At 34.7% G+C, this 27,012-nt stretch overlaps 1 protein-coding gene across 3 annotated transcripts in view; it reads left to right on the top strand.

Annotated features, from left to right (window-relative positions):
• LOC145662458 (putative fatty acyl-CoA reductase CG8306) overlaps window positions 1–27,012 on the top strand; it is a 259,750-nt gene that overhangs the window by 224,655 nt on the left and 8,083 nt on the right. For all 3 annotated transcript variants that reach the window (XM_081728055.1, XM_081728056.1, XM_081728054.1), the window contains 5 exons: window positions 204–452; window positions 6,475–6,620; window positions 10,780–10,889; window positions 19,306–19,498; window positions 24,199–24,438. In XM_081728055.1, coding sequence (XP_081584181.1) covers window positions 204–452; window positions 6,475–6,620; window positions 10,780–10,889; window positions 19,306–19,498; window positions 24,199–24,438 — 938 coding nt within the window. The remainder of the gene's footprint in view (window positions 1–203; window positions 453–6,474; window positions 6,621–10,779; window positions 10,890–19,305; window positions 19,499–24,198; window positions 24,439–27,012) is intronic.

Here is a 27,012-nt window from a genome sequence, read left to right as displayed (position 1 = left end):
TTTAGAGGTAGGACGAAACAGATAGTAACTTCGCACTAGAATTGTTTCTTTGAATGTAAATTTTGTAATATATACTTGTTTTACAGTGCTCTCAGCTCCTTTTCGATTGCAAGAAGTACATATTGTGTTCCTTCAAGATATGACAGCTTGTAATTTCCAACCTAGTTATAAGCATTATTGCTGGAATTTTTCTTTCTTGGCAGGTATATAATATTGTAAGGCAACAGAACCCTGATGCTCTGAAGAAGGTAATACCCATTAGTGGAGATGTTGCAGAGGAGAATTTAGCTATCAGTGCCGAAGACTTATCAAAGCTTGTAAATAATGTAAACATCGTTTTCCATTCGGCAGCCACTTTAGATTTCGAGGCATCGTTGAGGCCGACGGTTACCATTAATTTGCGCGGAACGCAAAGAGTTGTCCAATTATGTCATAAATTACCTAAGCTTAAGGTACGTATATATATTAAATATATAGTGCTATTATTATTATTGTTAGAGCTAGGAATTTACATGTTTTGTGTGGGGGGAAAAAGGACAGTTGGTGTTCTGAAGCCATTACTTCCTGTTTTATTTGGTTTATTCTCCCGTCACGCATAAAAAAGTACTAAGCTGTAATTATAATCTAGAGTTTCTAAGACAAACATGAAACTTCGTGTATGATCAGTAAAGTTGGGTTAGTGCGATTGAAATGTCCAACTGACGTATGCTACTCATAAAGGCTAACAATGAAAACTAAAGTGCCTGATTAGTCAAGGAAGTCTCCAGCTCTATCTGTATACTTTTGCTGTCGCTCAGCTAACGGTTGGATTTTCTGCAGAGACGGTGATGAGTCAAAAGAGGGGTAAGTCGGTAGAGGAGACTGTGGTTACCCAAAAGAGATGGTAAGTCGGTAGAGAAAACCATGGTGAGTGAGGAAGAGCTTCATACTGCAACTTGGAGAGTCTGTAGCCCTTTCAGAGATAGATAGGTGTACATAGTCATGCAGCGTGAGAACACCAAGTCTGTTGATCATGACTGAATAATGCGCAGGACAAGTTTGCGGGGTGCATTTCATGGAGTTCAACGTTGTAACTATATGCAGGGATAGTTTCGCGTAGTCAGAGAAAGACATAATGGATCACCATCACGATAGACCACTATTCCAGCGAATCTTCTGTAGGTGGATGGGAGATATTGGAAACTCTTCTGGCCATTGGTCACACTCCAACCACTTTTGATTGTGTAGAGCTGTCATAGCAAATCAACTTTCATCCGAAATGACAGTGCAAGGAACATTTCTGGTTTATTCGGTACACTCAAAGAAGTGCACTGCGATTTGTGATTTGTGTAAATCCGTGTGGACCTATGAGTTCAACTTTTTTACCTTACCGATTGCGCTGCACGACAATGCTATAGTGAATGCCTAACTCGCCTCCAATTGTACGGACACATTTCCGAGAATCCGCTTCTATGGTGTTCCTGAGGAGCTTAACAATAGCGTTTGTTTTTTTCATTCATCACTTCTCGTCCGAATGTATCATTTATTATTACTTATTACAACTAGATGTTCACAATATTCCAATATGAACTCTTAAAGAAAAATCAGTCGAAATTGTGTGTTCTTGATGTACCTCGACATGGTCCTGTTTAACAAGACACTGCTTCCTGACTAACTGGTCACCTCAGCATGTTTTCTAAACATGTACATAGTTTGTGATGTCGTACACGTGATCTCGTCTACATTGGTTGTTACAGAGGGCAGTTTTCCATTAGGCGTAAAATCTGATACTCCAGTCGCATTAACCCAATATCAGAGCTCTAGTTACGACTATTAAAACAATTAGTATAATTTTAAATTCTGTGGTATAATTTTAAAAACGCTATGGAGGCTTTAACTCCCTCGTTGAGAACATTTGCTGCAATTGTTGTTACAGAATTTATTCCATTTGAAAGTAGAAAGTGCTGTTGTGTCTGTTGTAATGTTCTGATTCAAATAGTATCCCTTCCTATTTGATGAATTATTTAGCGAAAGCGCTTACAGTGTACTTTTCTAAGGTGCATAGTTGCCCACAATGGGAGGAGGGAAGCTGAATTTTCAGCGGGTTCAATTTTTCGAAATGTGTGTCAAAACAGATTTACTTAGGCATTCAGTATAGTATTTGATATATTTAACAGATGGTACTATAATAGGTTTATTGTGGCTAATTAGTTATGGAATATGATTACATGTTCACATCTCATTGCTTTACATGAAATTTTATATATGTGTACTCGTGGATAAACATGTGTGTGTATTCGCGACTGCCCCTCTCCTCCACCTCTTTAAAAAAATCCTGTGGGCATCCTTATATAAATAATATGGGATTGTTTTCTCATTTGTGGTAATTCAATTTTTTATATACAGGGTTTCCGAAAAATAGGCAGCATAATTTCAAGTGTGTTCGTCAAGATAGACAAACAGAAAAATCTTAAACATATCTCTATGAAAATGTCTGTTAGTGATAGGTCTTTCTACATGTATTTAGGTTTGTATAATGTGTGGATACTTTCAGTGCTCAAATACAGTAGAACCCCTCTCGTCCGTACTCGGCTGGTCCACCACTCCAGTTGATCGTGCTCGAGGCGAACTTGTCCGGACTCGTCGGTGACTCACGAGGCCCATTGTCGTTTACTACCGTCGCGGCATCGTTGTTTACTTACTGTTACCCCTTGTTCCCTTTAGTGCTTCGTCATCTCTTGTATCATTTCTTAAGTTATGCGTGTTTTCTGTACTGTACTGTACTGTGGAGTTTTTAGAGCTTACTGTTCGTTGGTGTAGTGCTGAAAATCCATATTTTTCTGTATTTTTTGATAATTTGACCTTTTCTGCGTTCCTCCCATATTTCCAGTCCCAAAGGAGACGGATTACACGGGTTCTACTGTAAATGTTTATACAAAACTAAAATAGATGTATCTTTATTCTTATAATCATTTTTTTTTTTCATTCTCGTTTTAGTGTTCGTTTCAAACATACGTTACAAGTACCTGTATGCTCCTTTAGTCACATCCATATTTACTTTTACAGTCTCATGTGGCCTCGTACTCTCTTCTTAATTTCTTTTTCTGAGTACTAACTTGCAACTTGTAAGAAGTTTAGTAAGTTTCTTCCAAATTCATTAAGAAAATGTTAGTTTCGAAAGTTATAAAGTCGAAGGAGTTTTAAATTATGGGAAATGACTGGGAAAACTGGAATATCTGATAGAATTCTGCTTCCGTCTCTGTAGATTTTTCGTTATTATGTTTTCTCATATTATTTGAATTTTGCGCCTCACTTAACCAACATCCCAGCAACCTATAAATATTGAAGTTTATAATTTCATGTCTTTTTTCATCATCAGTAATATGTTTTGTCAAGAAGCAGAAAATAATAAGTTCTGAGAGAAATGTATTGCCTATTTAACTATTTATCTACGCAAAAACAGAATTCATAACGCTTTTTAAAAGATTTGCTTTATATATATATATATAATCTTCAGTTAAGTTTTTTTTTTTCCCCTTGAAGTTGAACAGGTGCAGACACAATACTCCTAATTACAGGGTAGCCCAAAAGTAGGTATACAGTTCCGTACTGACCGGCTCATGACATTTTATAATATTTTCTTTTTGTTATCCATTCAGGTAGTGGCTTAGTTTCTTTATTATTTGTTCTTAATGTCTCTTCACTCATATCTTAAGCTTGGAACAGACAGAAGCAAATAAGTTAATTATCTTAATAAACTGAAATGTCATACTTTGTAGGACTGTATACCTACTTTTTGGCTACCCTGTATATCGGAATTACATTACTTTCCATTCTTTGCTTTTGGAATAGAAAAGTATCCAAAATTCGATCGAACATATATCTCCTCAGTTTTAAAAATAAATAAATAAAAATGAACGATAAGTTCAATTTTACACTTATGTTCCGGCTACCCTATTTATTAATGCACCTGCTACAAAGCATTCATTTTCTGAATTCATAAAATATTTCTTTTTATTGGTATCAGGAAGTTACAGATTCTCGGTCCAATTATAATTCCCAAGTATAGTACAAAAATAACAAAAATAATAAAATAAAAACACATTAAAATAACATAATAACACGTGTTAAGTAAAACATTACTGAAATTACAATCAAATTATAAAAGACACAATCATGCAACGACAATGATAATAAGATAAATAGGAACCAGTGTAATTAAAACATGCAAAACAGTTTGATAACTGGTAGGTTATAGACTTCGTTTGAATAGAAGGGAAATCAGAAATAAAGACGTCAATAAAATAAAATAATTGTTGGCATTTGACAAACATTTATATATCGGAGCGTCATTAAATACGATTATATTTTAAAATTCTAAAATTTCTTATTAACGTGTTGGAGACACCAAGACTAACAGTCTCAATTAATGGTGATTTGCCAGTCAAAATATTATAGAGTAATTTAATATCGAATCAAGTTCTTTGTTCAGATTGTTTAAGTAGACAGGTGCCTAATTTCATTCTGAGTTTTGTCTGATAAAAATGTGAATTTCCATGAGAGAAACAAGTTTTGAACTAGATGATGATGATAATAATAATAATAATAATAATAATAATAATAATAATAATAATAATAATAATAATAATAATAATAATAATAATGTTTAAATGTTTGTTAGGGACAAACAGCTACAGCCACAAAGTACCCCCAAAAAGATTATACAAATATAGGGCGCTTACATTTAAACATAACATAAAAATGAAACATGCAAAAAAATACACGCAATGGGTATTACAAATGAACATACAATGAAAATCATAATGAAAAAACAAATAAGCAGAACTATCATCTCAAGTACATCTCAAACAAAGTACACCCAGTCATGAGACTAAAATAATAATATATTGATATGAGTATACAATAGGAAAAAAGTATATAACATATTAAAAAGGAACATACATATACTCAAAGTTACAAATGAAAATACATGAAAATCATAAAAGAATATAAGCGTAATTTTTAAATCAATTGACACCTTAATTAAAATACACTCATTCAAAAGACAGAAATGAAAAATAATAAAATAAATTTACCAAAGAATACAAAATAAGCATATGGCATGTAAAACTCATAACCAAGATAATAATAATAATAAAAAAAGAAGTGTAGTATCCAAAAAAGGAAGCAAGAATAAAAGAGAAAAGATGATAGGAAAAGAGAAAGAAAGTTAAAAGAGAGAATAAGAAAAACAACCTAAAAAACTAATTTAAAAAAATCTCAAATGGCACCTTAAAAGTTAAAGAGAAATAATAATAATAATAATAATAATAATAATAATAATAATAATAATAATAATAATAATAATAATAGTGGTGGTGGTAGTGGTGACAATTCTACAATATTATTAGCGCTTGACAGGAAAAATTATCCAAATATAAGATATGTCCTGTGTATCAACCGAAAGATCTCATCGAGCTGGACAACATGAAATCGTAAAGCCTGTTTGAGAAAAATCTAGAAAAACTTAATTTTTGTTGTAAACCTAAAAATTAATGTTGTACAATAACCACGCACTTTTTAAGATTAAATTGATATTGAAGTATGTTCTTACAAAGCTTTACATTATTATATAACCAGGTGACAATACACGGTATGATTAACGAAATCTACTCCAAAATTATGATTAACTCTCTAACTTTAATTCTTTTAACTAAGATATATATCAATCGATTGATCACATCAAGATGCACCAACTGATATGCTTCAAAGTGAATTACGAGGGGCATCCAATAAGTTATCTACCTAAACGAAAGGGATGGGCGGAACATAATGACTCCTGACACGTACGCCAAAGCTACTATGGGGAACACCGCTGGGCAATTTGAAGTCAGTCGGAGTATTGCAGTGGCCGTGAACAGAATGTTTGTGTTACGCCGTGTAGCGAATGTTTGCTTGACGCCGCGAACAATGGATTTGCAGAAGTTGGAGCATCGCTGCGATGCAGCTGTCCCAAAACTTGTTGGACTTCTTTGAGGAGGACCAGGACAAATTCCTGGCTCAACTGGTGACAGGGGACGAACCTGTCGGACAATGAGGTCCAACAGGCTGTTTCCCAGTGGTTTGCAGGCCATGACAGAGACTATTTTTTCTCTGGGATTTCGTCACTGTCCACAAAATGGCAACGGTGTATAGACCTCCACGGAGATTATATCGAGAAACAGTGATGACCAGGTTAACCTATCTGCGTTCCTTTCTGTCTAGGTAGATAACTTATTGGACGCCCCTCGTATCATGTGTAGTTTTCGAGAAAATCAAGAGAAACAATTTTCTTTACGCTAAAAAGTACGTCATTCATTACCAAATGGTAGTTTAGAACAAATTACGTCAATTGATGGGTGGGAAGCCATATGCAAAGACATTAACACGAACTTTGGATTTATGGTATGTTTATTACTTTAGAAATGTCTAAATATAGATTTTTTCCTCTCCTAGGTATTAGTTCACGTATCCAGTGCATATGTGAATTGTGTAAGAAAGGAAGTAGACGAAATTCTGTATCCATCTCCTGGCGATGCAGAGAAAATTATCAGTTTTACGGAGTGCTTACAAGATGATGCCCTTAAAGAACTGACTCCAAGGTATGTAAATATTTTCTTTTTTGCCTAAATGTCATAACTTGTTAGCGACTCAATGCAATATTCGGGCAATTGTTGGCTATTACAAGCGGCGCAAATTTGTCTTGACCATTGGAGGGGGGATGGGTAATACCTTTTTTTTTGCGATGTCCAAAATATGTATGAAGTTGAAAAACAATGTTGTGGAGGATCAGAGGAGCAGAGTTGTCTTCAACGTTGGGAGGCGGGCAGATGTAAGGCTTATTCTGGGGGATACCAATTTCATCTCACGTTCCTTTGTCGCAATCAGACAAAAATCAACAAATTTCTCCAGAAAAAACACATTTCAAATCGGATTATTGGGGGGGGGGGAGGACAGTCCCCCTTAGTTTAAAGATTGAAGGGAACATGTGCTCCTCATTCCCCGGGATTTGCGCCAGTGACTATTACTATATTGTGCGTTGAAATTAAAGAAGAAAGCTTCAGGAGATAAGTTTTATATTATTTAATAAATAAATATATAAATAAATAATAATTGGATACGGGATTGCGTCATCTTTATTGTTTACCAGAGTTTATTTTCCCTATATTCTTGACACTTGTTGGTTTTTTCTTTTTCGGGAGGGCACACTGACTCAATGGTTGAACTCATCTTTAATACGAGGAAGTGCTTCTTTTGATCAGAAGCCAACTGAGTTTGTGACAAAGAACAAACAAACAACTAAATTATATCCTCAATTTTTAATTGGGTAATTGGCTACAATAACGCCAGGGATACATTAACGCCGTTTGTTTTTCAATTGTTTACAGCACAGAAACTAAGCAGGTGGCAGCACTTTGCAATGTGCCAGTGCATGGGAGGCACATCTGTTGTTTTCGCGCGTGAGTTGTTTTCCTGTGATGCAACATGTGTTTTGTGCAATTTTTGTGTTATTAACTCAGACCAGAAAATTGAGAACAGAAAACGTAAGTAAAGTTTTTGAAGTCCTTTGTATTAATATGACTACAGGCGCGTAATGTGTAGGAATTTAAACGGTATTCTTTTTATAAAACACAATTGTCAATGATGGATGCATCGACTGTATTTACATGAATCAATGTGTTGGTAGAGAGCAGTGGAACGATGATATGTTCATTGTATTGTGTGGCTGCAATAACGCCGAACGCAATGGATGCAATGGAGTTATGTCTGAGTTAAAGCTACTACACCTCAGAATGCTAAATCTGCTTTTCAAGCAACTGGCATATACCCATTCAATCCTTTAGTACTCCCAGAAACAACCTTTGCACCAAGTACCATCTCTTAAGTAGTTCCGTCACAAGCTCCTACTGAAACTGCATTGGACAACAATAATCAGCCATCCACTGAAGATATCAACAGTCCCCATCCGTCAACATCACCTCCATGTATCCGTGATCTTGTAGCTAATGCTTCGTCTCAATCTTCTCACTCTATATCCTCCAGTGACAGCTATTTCACTAAACTTATTCCAACTCCAAAAGTTAACAGATCTCTTCCTGGAAGGAATAGATCAAGAAACGCCCTAGCAGTGGTAGTGACTACAAGTCTGTTTAACTAACATCCTAACGTGAAGGATAAAGGGTCATCTTTGCAAACGAGTGGGCGAACGAAAGAGGGTACCTATAAAAAGAATGGCGAAGGTTAAAGTTCAAACACATGTCATCGCAAAGAGAGCTCCTACTATTGCGTTACTTTCAAATGGTATAATTATTACGATACTGATAAACTATTGATTGGTTGCAATGTGGAGCCTGTAAGGGGTGGTTTCACGAAACTTGATAACATATTGCCTCTTAGTGGACACTGCTCTTCTTGTTCCAAGTAATTGTGCTTGTTCCATTGTGTCTCAGTTCATTGATTTGATTATAATATGAATAATGATAACCTGGCGCTATTGCATCCATAGTGTATGTAATACGGCTATTTCACTTTGCGCGACATTTTTCTGTATTACTTGTACTACATATATTTTTTCCAGGTTCTTTGCACTATGTTGTAATCAGTGAACACTAAGCTACTAAACAATGCAACATTTATTTTTTTTCCCGTCAAATAATAAATGTGAAATCCTCGAAAAACTAAAAATGGAGGCGTTATTGTAGCCAGTTATATAACCCCCTACATTTGATACGTTCTAAGCCATTAATAGAGCCTTTTTTCAGTTTTATTAGTTTATAAAAGCTTTTTAAATGATACACATTCAAACAATTTCTTCTTTTTACACGTAGACACATATTCTTTTTACATAACACTGATTAAAAAATGTATTTTTGAGTCAAAACTTAGGTCAGTTCATCTAAATATTAAACTGCTAAAAGAATGGGAACTAACAGTAGCATAAGCTTCCTTGACTATCATCTTTATTCGAGAAAAAAAAATTATCACGTGTCTTTCAGGAAAGAAAAAGATCATACTCATTACATACATTCTTCCGTCAAAAAATTAAAGTTCTTTGCTTTAAAATTTTCCGAATGTAAACGAAAAGAACAAAAAGTTGAAGTTTGAAAATTGATGTTGAAAATGTTAAAAGTTCATCATATTACAGAAATCGCTTCAGCAAGTAAGAATATTGTTAAACATGATAACAAGGTTGAATTTTCTTCTGTTCAATATATTGCAGTGACTTCCATAAAGTACACAAGCAGTATGGCATCATCAAAAAACTTTAGTACCACCAAAAAGTACTGGGAAGAATTTTACAAGTTATATAAAAAGAAAACAACTTTGTTAACCAATTGTATATAGCAGAAATTTACCAATCCACTCATTTTTCTTAACCCTTTGGGCCCTGACGTTTTATTTACTCACATATTTTTGTATTTATTTATTTATTTATTTTTGCTATTGTAGTTTTTGACTTAATAAATGGAATACAATCGCAATTTTGTTTGCAGATGCCATATTTACGAAATTATGGAACGTTCATATTTGTGTACACGTGTGTACAATACAAAATGATATTAATCGAAAATATTGCAATTTAGAAACTCGAAACTCATTACTATAGCAGAATTATGATTTATTGTTATTTTTTGTCGTTAAAAATAAAACAGCCTACATGGCTGAGATTTGTCCATCATGATAACGCCTACAAATACTGTGCGTGGCTTCCTGATAACAAATGAAAGCACTAGACAAATTGCGAAAAATGATTTATACAAGTTCAAAGAATCTTCTTTCTCTCCTAACCATAGGTTGGTGGGCAACGTAGAAATTTTATAACTTTTCTCTCCCTTGGGAAAGATGTTTCATACTTTGATCAGGTCTCTTCTTCATAACTGCATCTAGATTTTCTATCCTTGGTCTTCCTCTTCCTGCTTTTTCTTCTACATTTCCCTCTATCAACACAATCGGAGTGCCAAATAAGATGGCCAAGCATGCTGTTTCTTCTTTTTCCTATTATCTTCATGATCTGTCGTTCTTCATTAGTTTCCTTTAGTACGTCTTCATTCCTTTTCCTTTCTGTCCATAATATGCGCAGCATTCTGCGCCAGCACCACATTTCAGATGCTTCCAGCTTAGATATTTGAGCTTTTCTCAATGTTCACGTTTCTTATTCGTAAAGCGGCAATTTCCATACCAGTCTTAATAAATCGTTTTAGTTCAAAGAATATAGATATAAAAATCAGCTATTTTGAACCTTCCAGTGTAATTATATTAACCTTGAAATATAATGTACCGTATACTTATATTAGTGCCAGGGGCGAAAGGGTTAAACTTATACTGATGTAACCAAAGCAAACATGCTTATCAAAATCAAATATTTAAAGAATACTAAATAGAATCATAATGTAATTGATGGACTACCTAAAGAACTTTAGGCAGAGCTAACGTCACATACAATCTTCGAAAGTCAGGAAAAGTCATAATCTATAAATGAAAGTCATATATTTGAAATTTACCTAATTTAAACCAAAAAATTGCATTTAATCAATTTAAGACATAGTAATACACATGTCGAATCTTATATACGAATATGAGGACAATATATTGTACCTATAAACATTTACGTTATGTATGGAATTGCCTTAAAAGTTTCGTATTCTTACGAAGGAATCTACTGTTGAGTATATGTGAGTTTTATATTTGTAAGTAAACTATTTTGTATATAGATATAGATATATATCTGTAAGTAACGAAACTATTTTTAAAATCTTACAGTGTGCTTGGCGAACACCCGAACACGTATACCTTCACAAAGGCTTTAGCAGAACATGAAGTAGCCAAAGCAGTTGGTAGCTTCCCTGTAACTATTGTTAGACCGTCTATCAGTAAGTATTCACTTAGTTTATTTATATCTTTATAAGTATTTTCTATAAAGAAAAAGTAAATAAATAAAATATGAAAGAAACTGAATATCCCCCAGCATATTTTGGCACATACTTTAGTATGTTTTCCATCAGAATTCCACTGCAACGAAGTTCGATATGGTCAACTTGCGTGTTGATACATGACATATACTCACGAAATACCTGTGGTAGCATTACAAAGGGATAATGGCCACTACACTAAGGAGGATATGACCCTTCAAGTGATCAGTTCAGTTGATCATGAGTAGGCACTTGCAACTTTTTTGCATCACCCACATGTTGATATTTTAGCTATCTCGTCTCCAGTGGTGAATCTCATTTAATTGTTTATCCGCCAATACTCTGGAGTTGTGTTGTTTGACAGTTCCATACATGTGGCAGGTAGGTTCATCGCTGGAGAGCGCATTCCGTCATGGCATCTTCTCTTCTTCAAAAGATCTTTACATATTGCTTGGTGACAAGCATAATTCTCATTTTCGAGGTTATAAAACATCTTGATATAGTATAGCATTTTCTTCTCCCAGGACATTACGGATAATTTTTCAAACTATCGTTTGTGGTGCAGCCAACTTCCGACTTAGGTGGTTGGTTGATTCATTTAGGCTTCATGTTACTGGAGTTTGTCTGTAGCTCCATTTATGTCAATCCACTAAGCCTTCTGAAACATTCGGCATCATTTACATCACCCACTGTCTTACGAAGAAACCGATTCAAGTGTGACATGAAATTGTGGACGAGTTTATACGCAAACGAAGTATTTTTGTATACAATTAAACCTATTAGAAGGGAAAACCCTCAATATCAACCGTTTCGGAGATACAAAGGAATAAGGGGAAGGTCGGTGCTCCGAAATTTTGCGAATTTTCGGCTATGTTGCGAGTGAATATGTTTGAAAATTGCATTGAAACGTTAAGAAAAATGCACCAGGGTGGAATAAAAGTAGTGTTGAATGTTGAGGTGAGTGGCGTAGCTTTTACCCGGGGCCAAAAAATGAAGGAGCTTAAGGAATAACTAACGCCATTGACACAAAGAACAAAATTGTATGATATTACTTGCTAATATATCATGTCTTTAGTTCGTAGAAAATGAGAAAAGGTGATATAAAATTGTCCCATTGCCAAAGAAACAGAGACGTTGTTGTGTGATCAAAAATACATTGTTATATTCTGTGCAAAAGTGCCATAGAAAAACAAATTAAGTAATATGAATCATAAACACATATTGTTGCAAACGTAAGTGCGACAGTCTGTAGTTGTGTGACATAATAAAATGCAATGTATGGATCAATAAGTGAAAATAGTATCCTCAACTTAAAAACGAAAACCGGTATGCCTTATATACTGTATATCAGATACAGTTCCGATCGGTTAATAATTGTAGAAATTATAAATGTTTAGAAAGTCGGACGGCCACTTTTTTTTACATTTTTCATCCTATTTAACTGATAATACTTTTATTCGATTCAGCATACCAAGAAACCTGAACATAGATACCTGACGTAATAATGGAACTCCGGTATTTTCGCCTTCTCAGTCCAAAACATCCTTCCCCAAGATTTGTTTTTCTTTCTTTTTTATGGACTCTTCGGTATTGTAACCCTCATGTCTAAGACGACGTATTACTACAGTTTCCTGGATGAAGGAATTATTCATTTTTTTTTAAATTTTACTTGTATTAACGCTACATATTCAAAAATTCGCAAAATATCGGAGCAGCAACCTTCCCCTTATTCCTCTATAGCTCCGAAACGGTTGAGATCGAGGTTTCTTTCCCTCTAATACGGTTTAATTGTACACAAAAACACTTCGTTTGCGCATAAACTCGTCCACAATTTCGTGTCACACTTGAATCGGTTTCCTCGTTACTCTGATTTTGCCCCGCATAACGTAGTCGCTAACGCTTTCGCGTTTTGGTGCAAGCGGTCCCGGGTTCGATTCTCGGTGGGGACACTTAGTCGAAAAAGCGTAAAAGCTTTTTTAGGCCAGCTATCCTGAGTGAGGTTTTTCTGGTTTTTCCTCATTTACACCTAGCAAATGCCGGGATGATACCTCATATAATAGTTCCAAGCCGCTTCCGAATTCTTTTTTTTCTTTCTTTCCAGTTCCCCGGGTAGTTTGATCGCCGGGCAACGTCGGCTCTCGTATGAAACGGGCTAACATGGGCATAGATGCCGAAAGCTCAGAAATAAATAGAGTTCGTAATCCTAACCAATAATGTTATTGTAATTTTACTTAATAGTCTTGAGGCCATACATAGAACCTGTTGGAAAAGTTGCTTATACGGCATTTCTCTTTTGGAATAGTTTGTATGGTAGTAGTGGACTATTTATGGGTTGGTCACGTGATCGGGATAGTGCGCAATTTCTCCCAATATGGCCGACAATATGGCCGACCAGCCAAAGTACAATCTTTATTTATTTATTTATTTATTTATGACTTCTTTTACGTGGCGAAGTTAAGGCTCTGCAGCCTTCTCCGAGCACTTAACCACGTGCATACATTATGTATTTTTTTTTTTAAAAAAAGCACCAATATATAGAAAATATTAACAATTACAATAAGAAAAGTACTGAACCACATAAAAAGAGAATATACTACTTAAAATAAAAAAATGGTTAAACACTTCAAAAACAAAAATTGAAAATAACATACAATAGAGGAAACAAAATAACATGGAGAAAACCTAAATTGCATATTGCCTATAGCGGTAAAAGAAGTATGAATATATAAGCTGTACAAATTAGCATAGGTTACCTATTGGTTGTGTGTTCATATGTGGGTTATTAATAGTCTGGTAAAACGAAGATGCCTTATGTGCTACCAGTATCCTTATCTTTACTTAAGAGAAGGGAATTTACAGATTTTTTAAATCTTTGTGAAAAAAACACATATCTCCTAAACTTATAGTCCAATCTTCATGATTTAAAAACTAAATGACGTAGAAGAAAACAGACTATAATAAATTATCTAAAGTGTTTGAATAATCATTGAAATAAACACCTATTAAAATAATTGTATATTAAAATTTGCATTTTTTATGATGGGTATAACTCATATTTTTAAACATGACAAGTAAACAACTGGAATGATCGAAAAACACATTTTTTAACTTAAAATGGTATTAAAATATCTTTCATTTGACACATAAATCATTAAGATCGGTTAAGAAACAAAGAAGATACAACGAATTAGTTGGGAGCTAAATAGGATCTGTTGGAGAAAGTTGCGTATACGGCATTTCTCTTTTCGGATAATTTATGTGGTGTTGATGGACTAATTATGGGTTGGTCACGTGATCGAGATATGTGTTCTCTTTTAGTTGTGTTCCAAATTTTAACCCTTTGCGGACAGTAGTATATATAGATTTTATTTAGAGTTACGTCACTTGCTTGCATATGTATTATTGAATTACAGTGAATTGGTTGCTTATAACACCTTCTTCTGTTTTGTATCGTGTCAGTATTTTTTTCTACATCATTTGAAATGGAGGGAACAATTTTAGTGCGATCTCCGATCAAAAAGAAATCGAAAACAGAAAACAATGCGAATCCAGTATGTATTTTGTGGAAGATCCAGACTCGAGGAAAAAAAGTTTATGGGACCGATAGTGGTAGAGAAAACATTTCATATTCTTCGCAGAAGCTCCAGGATGGTCTGTTAGATAAAGTGGAGTTCAGTGAAATTTACTATCACATTGAGTGTTATAGACCCTACGTGTTAAAAGCGAACGAATAGAAGAACGAATAGGATATGTGGAAATTGTTTGTGTTGTTGGTGACTGTGGTAACTACGATAAAGATCGAGTTTTGCGCAATCAGAAGAATACTTCCATAAGGGAACGTTGCGTTGTGTGTGATCAGATATCAAACAAAACTGACAAAAAACTGTGCAGGATTTGTGAAAGAGACAGAGATGCTCAATTTCTCGCAGCATCTCGATACTTTTAAGAAGATGTGTTCTCAAGGACAAGGACTTTAACAGACGAAGATAGTGTCTTTGCCAGTGATATCGTGTACCATCGCCAATGCATGAGCACGTATTTGTTAAAATACACTAGGGATACCAACAATCAGGAAAAAGATGTGAGTCCTGTTGGGAGTTTAAGAAACTTCTTGAGACGATTTCGTTTCCCGCCAAAGGATATGAACTTTCTCAGCTGTGCTCCTTCATGAATGAAGAATGCAAATCTACCGAATATGTGACAAACAAAATGCTTAAAAAGCTATTGATAAATCATTTTGGTGAAGAAATAATGTTTGTCTATCCTAAAGAAAAAAAAAACAAATCGCAGTTAGTTTACTCATCACAAGTACGTATTCCAGATGTTGTTGATAAAGTGAGGAATGTAGAAACTTCTTTACACAGTTTTACAGTAGGAAAGTTGAAAAGAGTGTTCAAAGATTATGATTTTCAACTTGAAAATTCCGACTAGCGACTGGGAAGGTAATTGGGAGCTGCATGTGTCCGCTTTCCGCAGAGCGCTGCCATTATTTTTTGCTTTGGAAAGATAAATTACATTAAGTGGGGAAGTACTCACATTGAAGACTGTCTTAAACTAGCTGAAGAGCATCCAAATTTGTATGAAGACTTTTTAGGAGGGCATTTCGTTGTGCAGCAAACTAAGACATTTCAGTAGTGTCGCTATGGATCAGGCATTAGAGAAGGTGCAAAAGCCTGCAAAAGGCCCCAGTGGAATCATTGTAATAACCCGGAGAAAAGAATTTGTAGCGCTAAGAAATCTCGTTCAACATGAAAAGACTGCAATGAAACATCTTTTTCGTACTTTATGTCGGATGCAATTCTATGATGAATGCGTGACGCACCATGAGTTTTCAAAAACACAAACAGCTCATGATGAATAACTAGTGACAAGACCTGTGAATTTCATCGCTGAAAGGGGCAACCCATTTGCCTTATCCGATGATGGAATTCAGAACATCACAGGTCGTCGATTCACTGAAGAAGAAAAGAAATTTAAGCTGGAATGTGTTGATATAGGAGAGAAGCAATACCAGGAATTTAGGAAATATGTTTTTGTTGAGAAAACAAAGATACTGCTTTCACCCTCACACCGGATGAAGAACAATGTGTTTCAGATCCAAAGAAGTCAGTTGATGTTCAGAAGGAAACCATTGACGCCTTGCAGCTTGTAGATATAGCACGTGAAAGAGGCTATTCAATCGATCGTCTGCTATGTTGGGAACTCACATCTAGATCTTTTTACTTGATGAGAAATGGATTCCTCCGTAAATCTCAAAAGTCAGAAATGGTTTGTGAGTTTGAGAAAGATTTACCTGATGGAACGGTACTGAAGCAACTTTCCGAGTCCACTCTTCCAACCGCTTCATGTAGCAGCCGTCGGAGGAAAGTCAATGCAGACCTTTGGAGATCTAGTAAAGAGCGTGTTTCAAAGAATACTTCATTTATCAAAAGGATCTGTGAGGGTAGATATTGTTATGGATGTTTACTTGGAAGGAAGCATTAAGACGTCAGAGAGAAGAAGAAGAATGGCTTTTGATCCTATTGAAATTACTATATCTAACATGGAAACACCTCTACCAAAGGACATGAATTCGTTTTGGGCGTCTACACACAAGTACAATTTTCAACAGTTCTTTGTTCAATACATTATGGAACATGGTTCCCGGCACAATATTTCCATCTACATAGGCGGTCTTGGAATCAACGAGGAAACGAGTGTACGCATTTCGAATGGCGAGTCTACTGAAATAGAGGATTTAACATCACATCTTGAAGAAGCAGATGAAAGACTTGTTTTACATGTGAATCACGCCATCAGGACATCAGAAATAACACGCGTTGTACTTGTTTCATCCGATGCTGATTCATTTGTATGTGCAAGGTACTTTTTTGCCTTGGAATTTTAGAAGAGAGGACTTCTTGAAATGTGGGTTCTGTGTGGCGCAGGGTCAACAACCAGATATTTACCAGTTCACACACTTATTGACTACATTCCAGAACTTTTTATCAACATTTTGCCAGCTGTCCATGCGTTGTCTGGATGCAATACCACAAGCAAATTTTCGACAAAACACGCTGCTGTTAAACGTGCGATGGAGTTACCCCAACTTTTGGAACATTTTTGGAAGAATGAGTTAAACAATGTAATGGTTCAACAAGCTGAGTCATATCTTGCAAGTACCATAAAAGCAAACTATGCAACATTGGATGAACTCAGAGTTACGAAATATCACAGAATGAAATGTATTGATTTCACAAAGTTTCCTCCAACATCATCATCAACACACTTACACATAAAAAGAGCGTATCTTCAAAGTCATCATTGGTACAATATACTTCAGAATTACACACCACTTAATCCAGCGGACTATGGTTTCGTAGAAGAAGACGGTGATTGGTTACCATCTGTAGTAGAAGAAAGACTTCCACCGGATTTACCTGTACCGTGCACATGCAAGAAATGTACCAAAAGCACTGTCTGCAAGTGTCGTTTAGCAGTGATTTCGTGCTCGAAATTCTGTGAATGCGATCTAAATGGTTGTAATAATCCATACAACTAGCATGCAAGCTGTAGTACCAAATAACAAAGTTCATATAATAACATTGTATTGTTTAATTCTTTTGTAACATCCAAAATAATGTTTATTTTTTGTTGTTGACTATGTTACTATGATATCATCATTTGTACTATGTACACTACGTATTATTTCTGAGACTATAATAATTGTTACTACATACTTAATTTAAAAATATAAGTATTGAGAGGAAAGATTGTCATTAAAAGCTTGAACTTATCAAAGAAAACTTATTAAAAGATTGAACTTACCAAATTCTTCTAACTCCTAAGATTGTAACTTTTAGTTTTAAATATTTACCAACATCTTGGAAAAATCTGTTCATATCAAATCTTTTGATCAAACTGGAAATAATCCCATGCACCACTAACGAGAATGGTGCTCTATAAGTGTGTATTCCAATATACGTAATGACGTCATCAACCCCTCCTCTGTGGGCGCAAAAACCTAAGGAGCCTATTTATTCTTTAATACAAACGTGCACTATCCCGACCATGTGGTCAACCCATAATTAGTCCATCAACACCACATAAATTATCCGAAAAGAAAAATGCCGTATACGCAACTTTCTCCAACAGATCCTATGTATGCTCCCAACTAATTCGTTGTATCTTCTTTGTTTCTTAACCGATCTTAATGATTTATGTGTCAAATGAAAGATATTTTAATACCATTTTAAGTTAAAAATTGTGTTTTTCGATCATTCCAGTTGTTTACTTGTCATGTTTAAAAATATGAGTTATACCCATCATAAAAAATGCAAATTTTAATATACAATTATTTTAATAGGTGTTTATTTCAATGATTATTCAAACACTTTAGATAATTTATTATAGCCTGTTACCTTCTGCGTCATTTAGTTTTTAAATCATGAAGATTAGATTATTAGTTTAGGAGATATGTGTTTTTTTCACAAAGATTGCACTTTGGCTAGTCGGCCATATTGTCGGCCATATTGTCGGCCATATTGGGAGAAATTGCGCACTATCCCGACCACGTGACCAACCCATAAATAGTCCACTACTACCATACAAACTATTCCAAAAGAGAAATGCCGTATACGCAACTTTTCCAACAGACATGGTCTGGCCCCAAGACTATAAATCCGCGCAAATATAAACATATCTAGGAAGAACACAATGGAAGTAAAATTATATAACGTAGATTTTTTTTTACTTTTATATAGGCTCAGGATGATGATACAGATGAAGATTAGTTTTTGTAGATTATTATTATTATTATTATTATTATTATTATTATTATTATTATTATTATTATTATCCTATCTTATCTCTTATATTTGTTGGATATTCCAGCATAAACTGGTGTTCAGCTGTGTTTGGAATTATGTTCATAAATAAATAAAATAAACTATAGGGAATGCATTTATTTTATTATTATTAATATTATTCAAATGAAAATTTATTAGATACTTCCGAATTTCGAGGCTATTATGACTTATAATCTGCTTTTGTTACAAATAAAGTGGAAATAGTTCTTTAGATTGTTTTAGAAATTAAGTTAAATTTTTAGGTTTACGTCCCACGTTTATGCTTTTTAGGCTAAAGCAGGTGAATGGTTAATGATTGAAATAATTGGTACAATGGTAACGTGGGAGGAAACGGTAAATCCATAGATATGGTGTTGTCCACCACACAATATCGTGTGACGATGAATCTCTTTCGGGACACCTCGCACTAGAGAAATTGTTTTAGACTTCGCCATTATTAATTATTTTGTTCTTTGTTTTTTTCTGGGTTAAAATAATCTAATTTTCTTTTCATTGTTTCCCTAAAATGTATATTTTATGTACTATTATAGTTATTGGAGCTAGAAAAGAACCTGTACCAGGTTGGGTTAATTCAATGAACGGACCTTCTGGGTTCATAATGGGTGCAGCGAAGGGCATTATTCGAAGATTACCTTTACGATTGGACGTTGTGTACGATTACATTCCAGTTGATGTTGTTGTCAATGAACTGATAATTGCAGCATGGTACGCAGCAACCACAAGGTAGGTTCACAATGATGCAACAGTTTACTTAATGAGCTCACTCTAGTGAGAAGCTAAATACAGTTGAATTAGTATTTGTTGAAACGTCAGTCATAAAAGAACCTTACGGGAAACTAAGGAAAACATTATGAAATGTGTACTACGCTATGTTCAGTATTTTCAAAAGAATTACATAATTCCTTGACTCACAGTGATAAGTTGAATTTCGTATTCACAAACATGATACCTAAGCTTTCATTAATTTTTAGTTTTGTATGAGTAATACATACCTATTAAAATGCTACAATAGATATATAAACGGCTGAGCTCCAACCTCTAACTTTTGATTTCAAACCTTTGATTTACGGGTATTTGTGATTTCACGTTTTAACAAAGTCAAATACTGTACTTTTAAAATGTGTACTTTGAATAAATTATTTAGACAGACCTTTTTCATAAAGTTTATTCTTTAAAATTGTTGTTCAAAGTCTTTGTATTTTAATAAGCCTTCTCCAAAATCAATTTAAGTGAATTGTGCCGCCATCTTTGGAGCTCTTTTAAACTATATGTTTGTGGACTTTATATGTTTGTGGTCAATCCTTTCGACAATGAGATCTCGGAAACTACAGGCTCGAGAAAGATGACGTTATCACTGATCGATTGCAAATTTTGCGTAGATTGTCCAGTTCTAATTGAATATGTAAAAAATGGCCATTATTTCTTTATTACATTTTTAAGGGTGCACGGGTTGAAATTAAAAAAAAAAAACTAAAGCATGCTATCCTACGAGTTATATATTCCAACACCACATTGTTGTAGGAGTTGCATTTGCCTCAGGCATTTGTTTCATGGTCAAATAATAATGAGAAAGGCAGGATAACCATTTCTTCAGTTTAAGATGAATCTTTATTTTTAGAGTGTTTTGCCCAATGAACACATTATATCACTGACATTATAATTAATTGTGTATGTAATGTATTTGCTTATTACATACTGTATGCAAGAAGAAAGAAAACACTGGTCATACATGAATTAGAAACTCTAACCGGAAGTAGGCTCAAATCTTGCAAACATGCGAGATATTGAGAAAAAAATCTCCCCTTTATGATACCCCTTTCCGTTTTTATCAAGACGTCTTTCACGTGTGTCTGTAAAGGGACAGGTATAGATATTGTGAGGAATGACAAGGAGATTCATGCTCATATGTAAATGATGCGCTGTTTAGAGAGCGTAGGTTCAGCTAGTCTATATATTAAAATGCTAGAAAAGTTTGTTTTTGTGGCAATACTTTCGACAATTAGATCTCGAAAACCATAAGTGCTATAAACGTACCGTATTCACTGGTCGATTCCAAATTTTGTGTAGATTTGCCAGTTCTCATTCAAATTGTCAAAAAACTTGTCTTTATTTTACTATTTCACATTTTGGGAGTCGTTTTATCACTATTGACCCTTGTGAAAGGCAACAGTACAGGAGCTACGTACAGCGGATTGATGGATATTTCAGGCACTTTGCGTTAATCTGAATGAGAAAACCTATTGCAAGCTGGCAACTTCGAAAGCTTGTAGACCCACAATGTGGTGTACTCGGATATAGAATTATAAGAAAAAAATATTTGCATTTGGTATCATCTATTACTTACCCAGGTTTGTTACAAACTTTCCCCAACCTTCTATATATTAAAATATTAAATTTACATGTTTGTCTATAGCAATTCACTCCCTTTGAGAGTCTTCCTGTCCTTTACTTGTGTTCATAAAGGGACTTGCAAAGATATAATGAAAAGTGGGAAGGCGATTCGCGCTCAAATTAGAACTGTGCGCTTTGTAAGTAGCGCAGGTGCAGCTACTTGTTTTTAACAAATTACAGATTATAATACACACATATACTTTCAAGCCTGCAGGTTTCATACTTTTAAATTTAGCTCAAATTAGGAATGTTCATATTACTTATTTTAGCAGGACAATATGCCTATTGAAAAAAAAAGGAACAATTTTCCTAAATATTCTTCTTTAGGCACAGTGTTCTGCAGCAACAGGACAATATAGTAATTCTTCATTAAAGAAAGAAGTATGTTCTCTTCTAGCACGTACTGTCGAAGTTTCTCCAAATCTTTCATCTTTGGTGCTTTCATTGGCACTCTTCCTGTAGAATAAGATGGAATTCCTGGATGAATTGACTAGGAAAGAATGTCTGTGTTTTGGATGAGACCATTGATATTGCTGTTGTACCGTATTTTTTCTGTGCTATATTCAAATTGGTACAAAGTGCTCGGAGAAAGTAAATTTTCAGTTTATGGTTTGTTCGTAGTTTCCTCAGAGACAGCTAGCTGCCTTCTTATGAGAATGGTTTCCACCAACATTTATAATGAACGATATCAGATCCTGTACCAAAAATTTACCATATTCAGCACTTGTTATTATAAATTCTATAATTTCATGGATACTGGAGTACTTGTCATGTTTCTTTAAATTTCTACTTACAGTCCCAAATTGCATGGCATAAAGCTGATCTTTCATTAAAACAAAACTTCTGTTTTGTCCAACGTTTGAGTTAAAAAAAAGGTGTAAATCTATAGGTGTATATGTGTGTATACGTGTTAAAATAGGTATATGTATAGTGTTTCATTCTTATTTTGTCTGAGACTATTATCTGTTGATATGCAAGCATCTCAGAATAGGTAAAATTCTGCTGTGCAATATTCAGACTTTCCAACAGATTTAGTGTGAAATTGCTTACTCACAACAAAATCCAGGCATGGCGAATCTTCAACACTTGTTATACCCCGTTTGATCTTACCTGCCCACTCGTTCACTTGTGTTCTACTCAAAACAAGTTTCACCATATTGCACTGTTATCCAACGATGAATTTCTATTGGTTTCAACCCTTAAGCTAATAGAAATCTAATGACATTCCGCTATTCCACGTTAGTGGAATCCTGCAAGAGTGCTGCCATCTTGTTTCACTGATTCCCAGCATCCCGTTATCGAGGCAGGCGTACCAGGCCCATCTGATAATCAGAAAATAATAAAGAAGCACGAACTTTGTCGCAGTTTTTTATCTTTTATACAACTCTTCCGGTTGTTTGTTGAATGGGCCTTGTAATATGTTCTAACAGGATAAAAAATTAAAGGAACGTTATACATTTAGCGCTATTGATTTTTTTCCTCGAAAACTATATATGAGAATTTACTCGAAAACATGTCATTTTGTTGAGCTCGATGTGATCAATCAATTGACATCTTTTGGACAATGTTAAACAAAGTAAAGTTTTAAAGAGCTAATCATAATTTTGTGGTCGACATCTCGTTAACCATATTGTGTAGTATCCTCTTGCTAACGTCAGAATAAAAAGAAAGAAAGCTTGCTAAGATCATACTTTAGTATAATTTCAATACGTAGAATGGTTATCATTAGACATCGGAATTTTATGCTAATACATGTTTTGTTTGGTTATATGGATCTCTGTTAAACTTGGTAGGAATTTCTAACAATAATATATCTCGAATTTCAAGTTTTATAGTGCATAGAAATGCATATTGCAAAGGTTAATGCATATATTAGTGAGTGCTTAAGAGCATATTCAACATATTCTATAAGTTTTATTTCAGATGTATGCTTATGCCATGCAATAAATCCAGTTTTACTTTGTATTTTCAATACATTTAAGTGTCTATGCAACAGAAGAGCTTTTTGCATGGGAGGATGGAAGAATGTCTAGTTTATGGAGAACCAATAATGTTAGTTATTGATCAACTGAGTAAAAACAGTTACGATTACCAATACGTTAAGATAAATCTTATAATGACACACTCAGATTTCAGCTGGCCAGAAGATACAGATACTAAACTTGCTTTTTCTTTAAATATTGTTCAATAAGATTTGTTGATGTTGAGAGGTCATTTCTTGGCTACAAATATCATCAACTGACACCAAAAAGTTTAGAAAAGCATCTTGTGATATGCTGTAAAGCTAATTAAGAGAAGGAGTAAATACTTAAAAACGAAATTTGTTTTCGGTTTGTTTGTTTGGTACAGTTGAAACTTTTTAAAAAAGCACTCTAAAATACAATTAAAATGTGGAGAAAAATTAGAGATCGTGTTCTCATACCACTGTGTTTATTTTAATCTCATAATTTCTGTATTTTTTAACGTTATGAATACATAAATTGTTACCAGTGGCGTATTTACGATTTTGTTTCGGGGGGGCTTTGCCTGAGAATGTGAAAATTCTGCAAGATATTTCATATACTTTACTATAGTAAGATTTCGGGGGGGGCTTAAGCCCGGAAGCCCCCCTTAAATACGCCACTGATTGTTACTATCATAAAAATAAATTTTGAAAAGAAGTTTCTGAAAGGTAAAGTACACTTTCGATGTTATATTTCACATAAAAAACTTTGTCACAAGTTTGCTGCATGTTTTAAATTCCACTCTTTTATTGTACTGTTAGTGCATATTAAGTGCATATTGTAACACATTTAACAGCTTAGTTGCATACACATTTCATGAATTTTAAGTGCATAAAAATCCGATGTCTGGTTATCATCATACAGCATCAATTTTTAATTTACAAAAATTTTGTTTTTGATTTTCTTGAAAAACTAAGCATAAGAATTTACAATCATTCCTATAGTTTTGTTTGGTTCCGTTCTATCGATTGATCTATTTATTTATATCTGTACCTATCTACATAATATAATATAAATGTTTATTTACAGCTCAGAAACGGTGCCGATTTTCCACTGCACCACAAGTACACAGAAACCATTCAGATGGGGAGATATAAAAGATAAAGTTAATATTCTTTTGACAAAGTACCCGTTAAAGAGTGCTGTTTGGGCGCCGAAAATGAAGTTTCTCCCAACCATTTTGCACTTCAGGTTTTCATCTATCTTCGTTCATTTTCTCCCAGGCTATATCCTGGATTTTATTGCAAAATTGTCAGGACAGAGGGCCATGTAAGTAGTATTCTATATAAAACCTTTCAAGTTTTAATACTTAACAGTAGAGTACCATCTGTTGATTTATAATACGGGATTTTTTTTCCTTCGGTTTTTTCGTTTTTTTAAACAAATTAGTTTTAATGATGATACGCACTCATTTTCTTTTTCAAAGGGTGGGCGGAAAGTAACTCCCTAATTAATATTTTTTCTCTCCTAAAATATTGTAGGTATAAACTCAATTTTTTGCACACATGTAGTTTATTATACACCATTATCTTTCCAAAAGTTGCAAGTCAATGTGCGCTTCAGTATTTTCTAGACACTGTTTTAAACGAACAAATACGTTTGCTACGACCTTCCTCAAGACCTCGGCAGGGACACAACTTACGACCTCACGGATCTTAATCTCAAATTCGCCAAGAGTTTGTGGTTTGCTGCGAAACATTTCTTCCTTAGCTCACCTCCGTAAAAAGAAATCACCTGGGGTGAGGTCTGGACTTCGCGCTGGCCATTCTGTGAGACCCTGGCGACCTATTTAGCGTCCTGCTAAGCGTCCATAAAGTCTTACAGGCAAAGCGTAATGAGGGTTAGCTCCATCTTGCATAAATAACAGTTCATGTGACATGCCCCATTCAGAAATTGTAGACCATACAGAACTTTCTAACATTTGCAAGTATCTTTAAGCGTTCATAGTGTGCGTCAACAGATAGAGTTCAATAATGCAGGAAAAAATAATCCACACCACAATCACTTTCGGCTTGCTCTGCATTTTTTCAACGGTCTCTTTGGGATCACCATCTGCCCAATAATTGCTGTTATGACGATTAATGAACACACGCGCGCACACATGAAATACAGCTTCATCACTCTTCAGAAATTTTTCACAGCTGTGGATGATCTTCATGCCATGCGAGCATCATTTCAAAAATTCAACAAGCCAATCGCAATCATCTGGATTCAAATTTTGGACATGGTGAGGCTTCCAAGGTCTGTAATGTAACTCTTTGTGGAGAATTGCACGCACAGAATAGTGTGTAAGGCCCCTGTCTTGTGCAGCCTGACTTATTGATTTTGAAGGGCTTCGCTTGAACACCTCCCTCACTGTGGCCACCTTTTCCTCTGATACCGAAGTCTAGAGCCTACCTGATCTCTTAATGTCCACGACACTTCCTGTAGTCATTAATTTGCTGTGTCAGTTTTTAATTGATTTTTTGTATCTAGAACGGCTTGCTTCCCATGGTGATCCTTCCACCACCGTTGGACCTGAATTACAGACTGCCACACCTCATACCTTGCTGCAATTTTGTCTCGCTCCTCAATGCTTAATTGTCCTGGCATTTCTGTAGCTTCAAAGGAACGACAGAAACTTCACAGGATCTTTTTTCTTTTTTTTGGTGCATACTTTAGTCTATAAAACAAGATAATTTTCATTACTATTTACACATAACCTCAATAGAAATGCACAATTCAAAATAGGGAGTTATTTTCCGCCCACCATGTAGTTGAATATCTCTTGCATTTTCATAAGCAATTTGCATTACATATACATTTAATATTACTTAAACTATATTTAATTGTATGTATGTAACAAATTTTGATGTTCACGAGGTAAGAGATATTTTAGATTTGAAGAAGAAATCAGTAGAATCAATTCCAATTAAAATTATAATTGATTTAAAAGAAAACCAGGAAAATGTCCCCTTATAAACCAGTGGGCTTAATATAAAGATGATACAGGTGTTCACTGCCGTTAAGGGTTGAATCGAAGTTCATGTGAGTAGGGGCGTAGCGATGCTTCGGCACACCTTTTGAGGAAGGAGCGACGATCTGGTACAGAATAGAGAATACATACTTCCGCTTTTTATTATTTCAGGGAAAATGAAGTAAAATACGTACCTTTAACTTACGCCGCACCAGAAATGTTCAAAGCTGTACTTTAAATATTTGTTTGTTCATAAATAATTATAATTAATTTGATTTTAAGTTTCAGTTTATGCTTAAATTGTGTTTTGGTTCTTATCTCTAATCAAGCACTCCAACACAGATTAGTTTGGCTGTACAACCCTGGTTGTGAGTTCCTTTTAGTTTATGACAGTGGCGGCTAATGTTAGCGTTGCAGCGTTGCGCAACGACCAAAGTATTTCAAGAAAAGAATATTATTATCAATAGTAGTAAAGAACAGAAAAAATACTTTTTAATACTCGCATATATACACTTTAAATAACATACTTTTTTACTTCTGTAACTGTCTGTTCCGTTAATCCGTTTTAAAAAAGCGAAAAATAATCCGTCACAGAGTCTCTAATTTATATTGTGTTGCAGCGAGCATACAACGACCAGATTCCTTCAGCGCGGCAATTGGAGCAAATGTTAAGTCTCCTTTCCCCTATCTCAGAAGTTAAAGGGACTGGTCGTTGCAGTGCTTCTGCAACACAGCACGGTTTCCAGAGAATGAGAAGGTTTTTCGCGCTAAATAAGATTTCTGAATTTTCTTTCACTAACAATTAGCAAATGGAATTTGTTTTTATGCATTTATATTTTTAAATTACGGGACCATATTGAAGCAAATCAATATAATGACAATTAAAA

This window comes from Thermobia domestica, chromosome 10 (assembly GCF_964235325.1).
Source record: "Thermobia domestica chromosome 10, izTheDome1.hap1.1, whole genome shotgun sequence".
In the NCBI taxonomy this organism is placed as follows: domain Eukaryota; kingdom Metazoa; phylum Arthropoda; class Insecta; order Zygentoma; family Lepismatidae; genus Thermobia; species Thermobia domestica.
The sequence above is the reverse complement of the archived record's forward strand: the minus strand, read 5'-3'. Positions and strand labels throughout refer to the sequence as shown.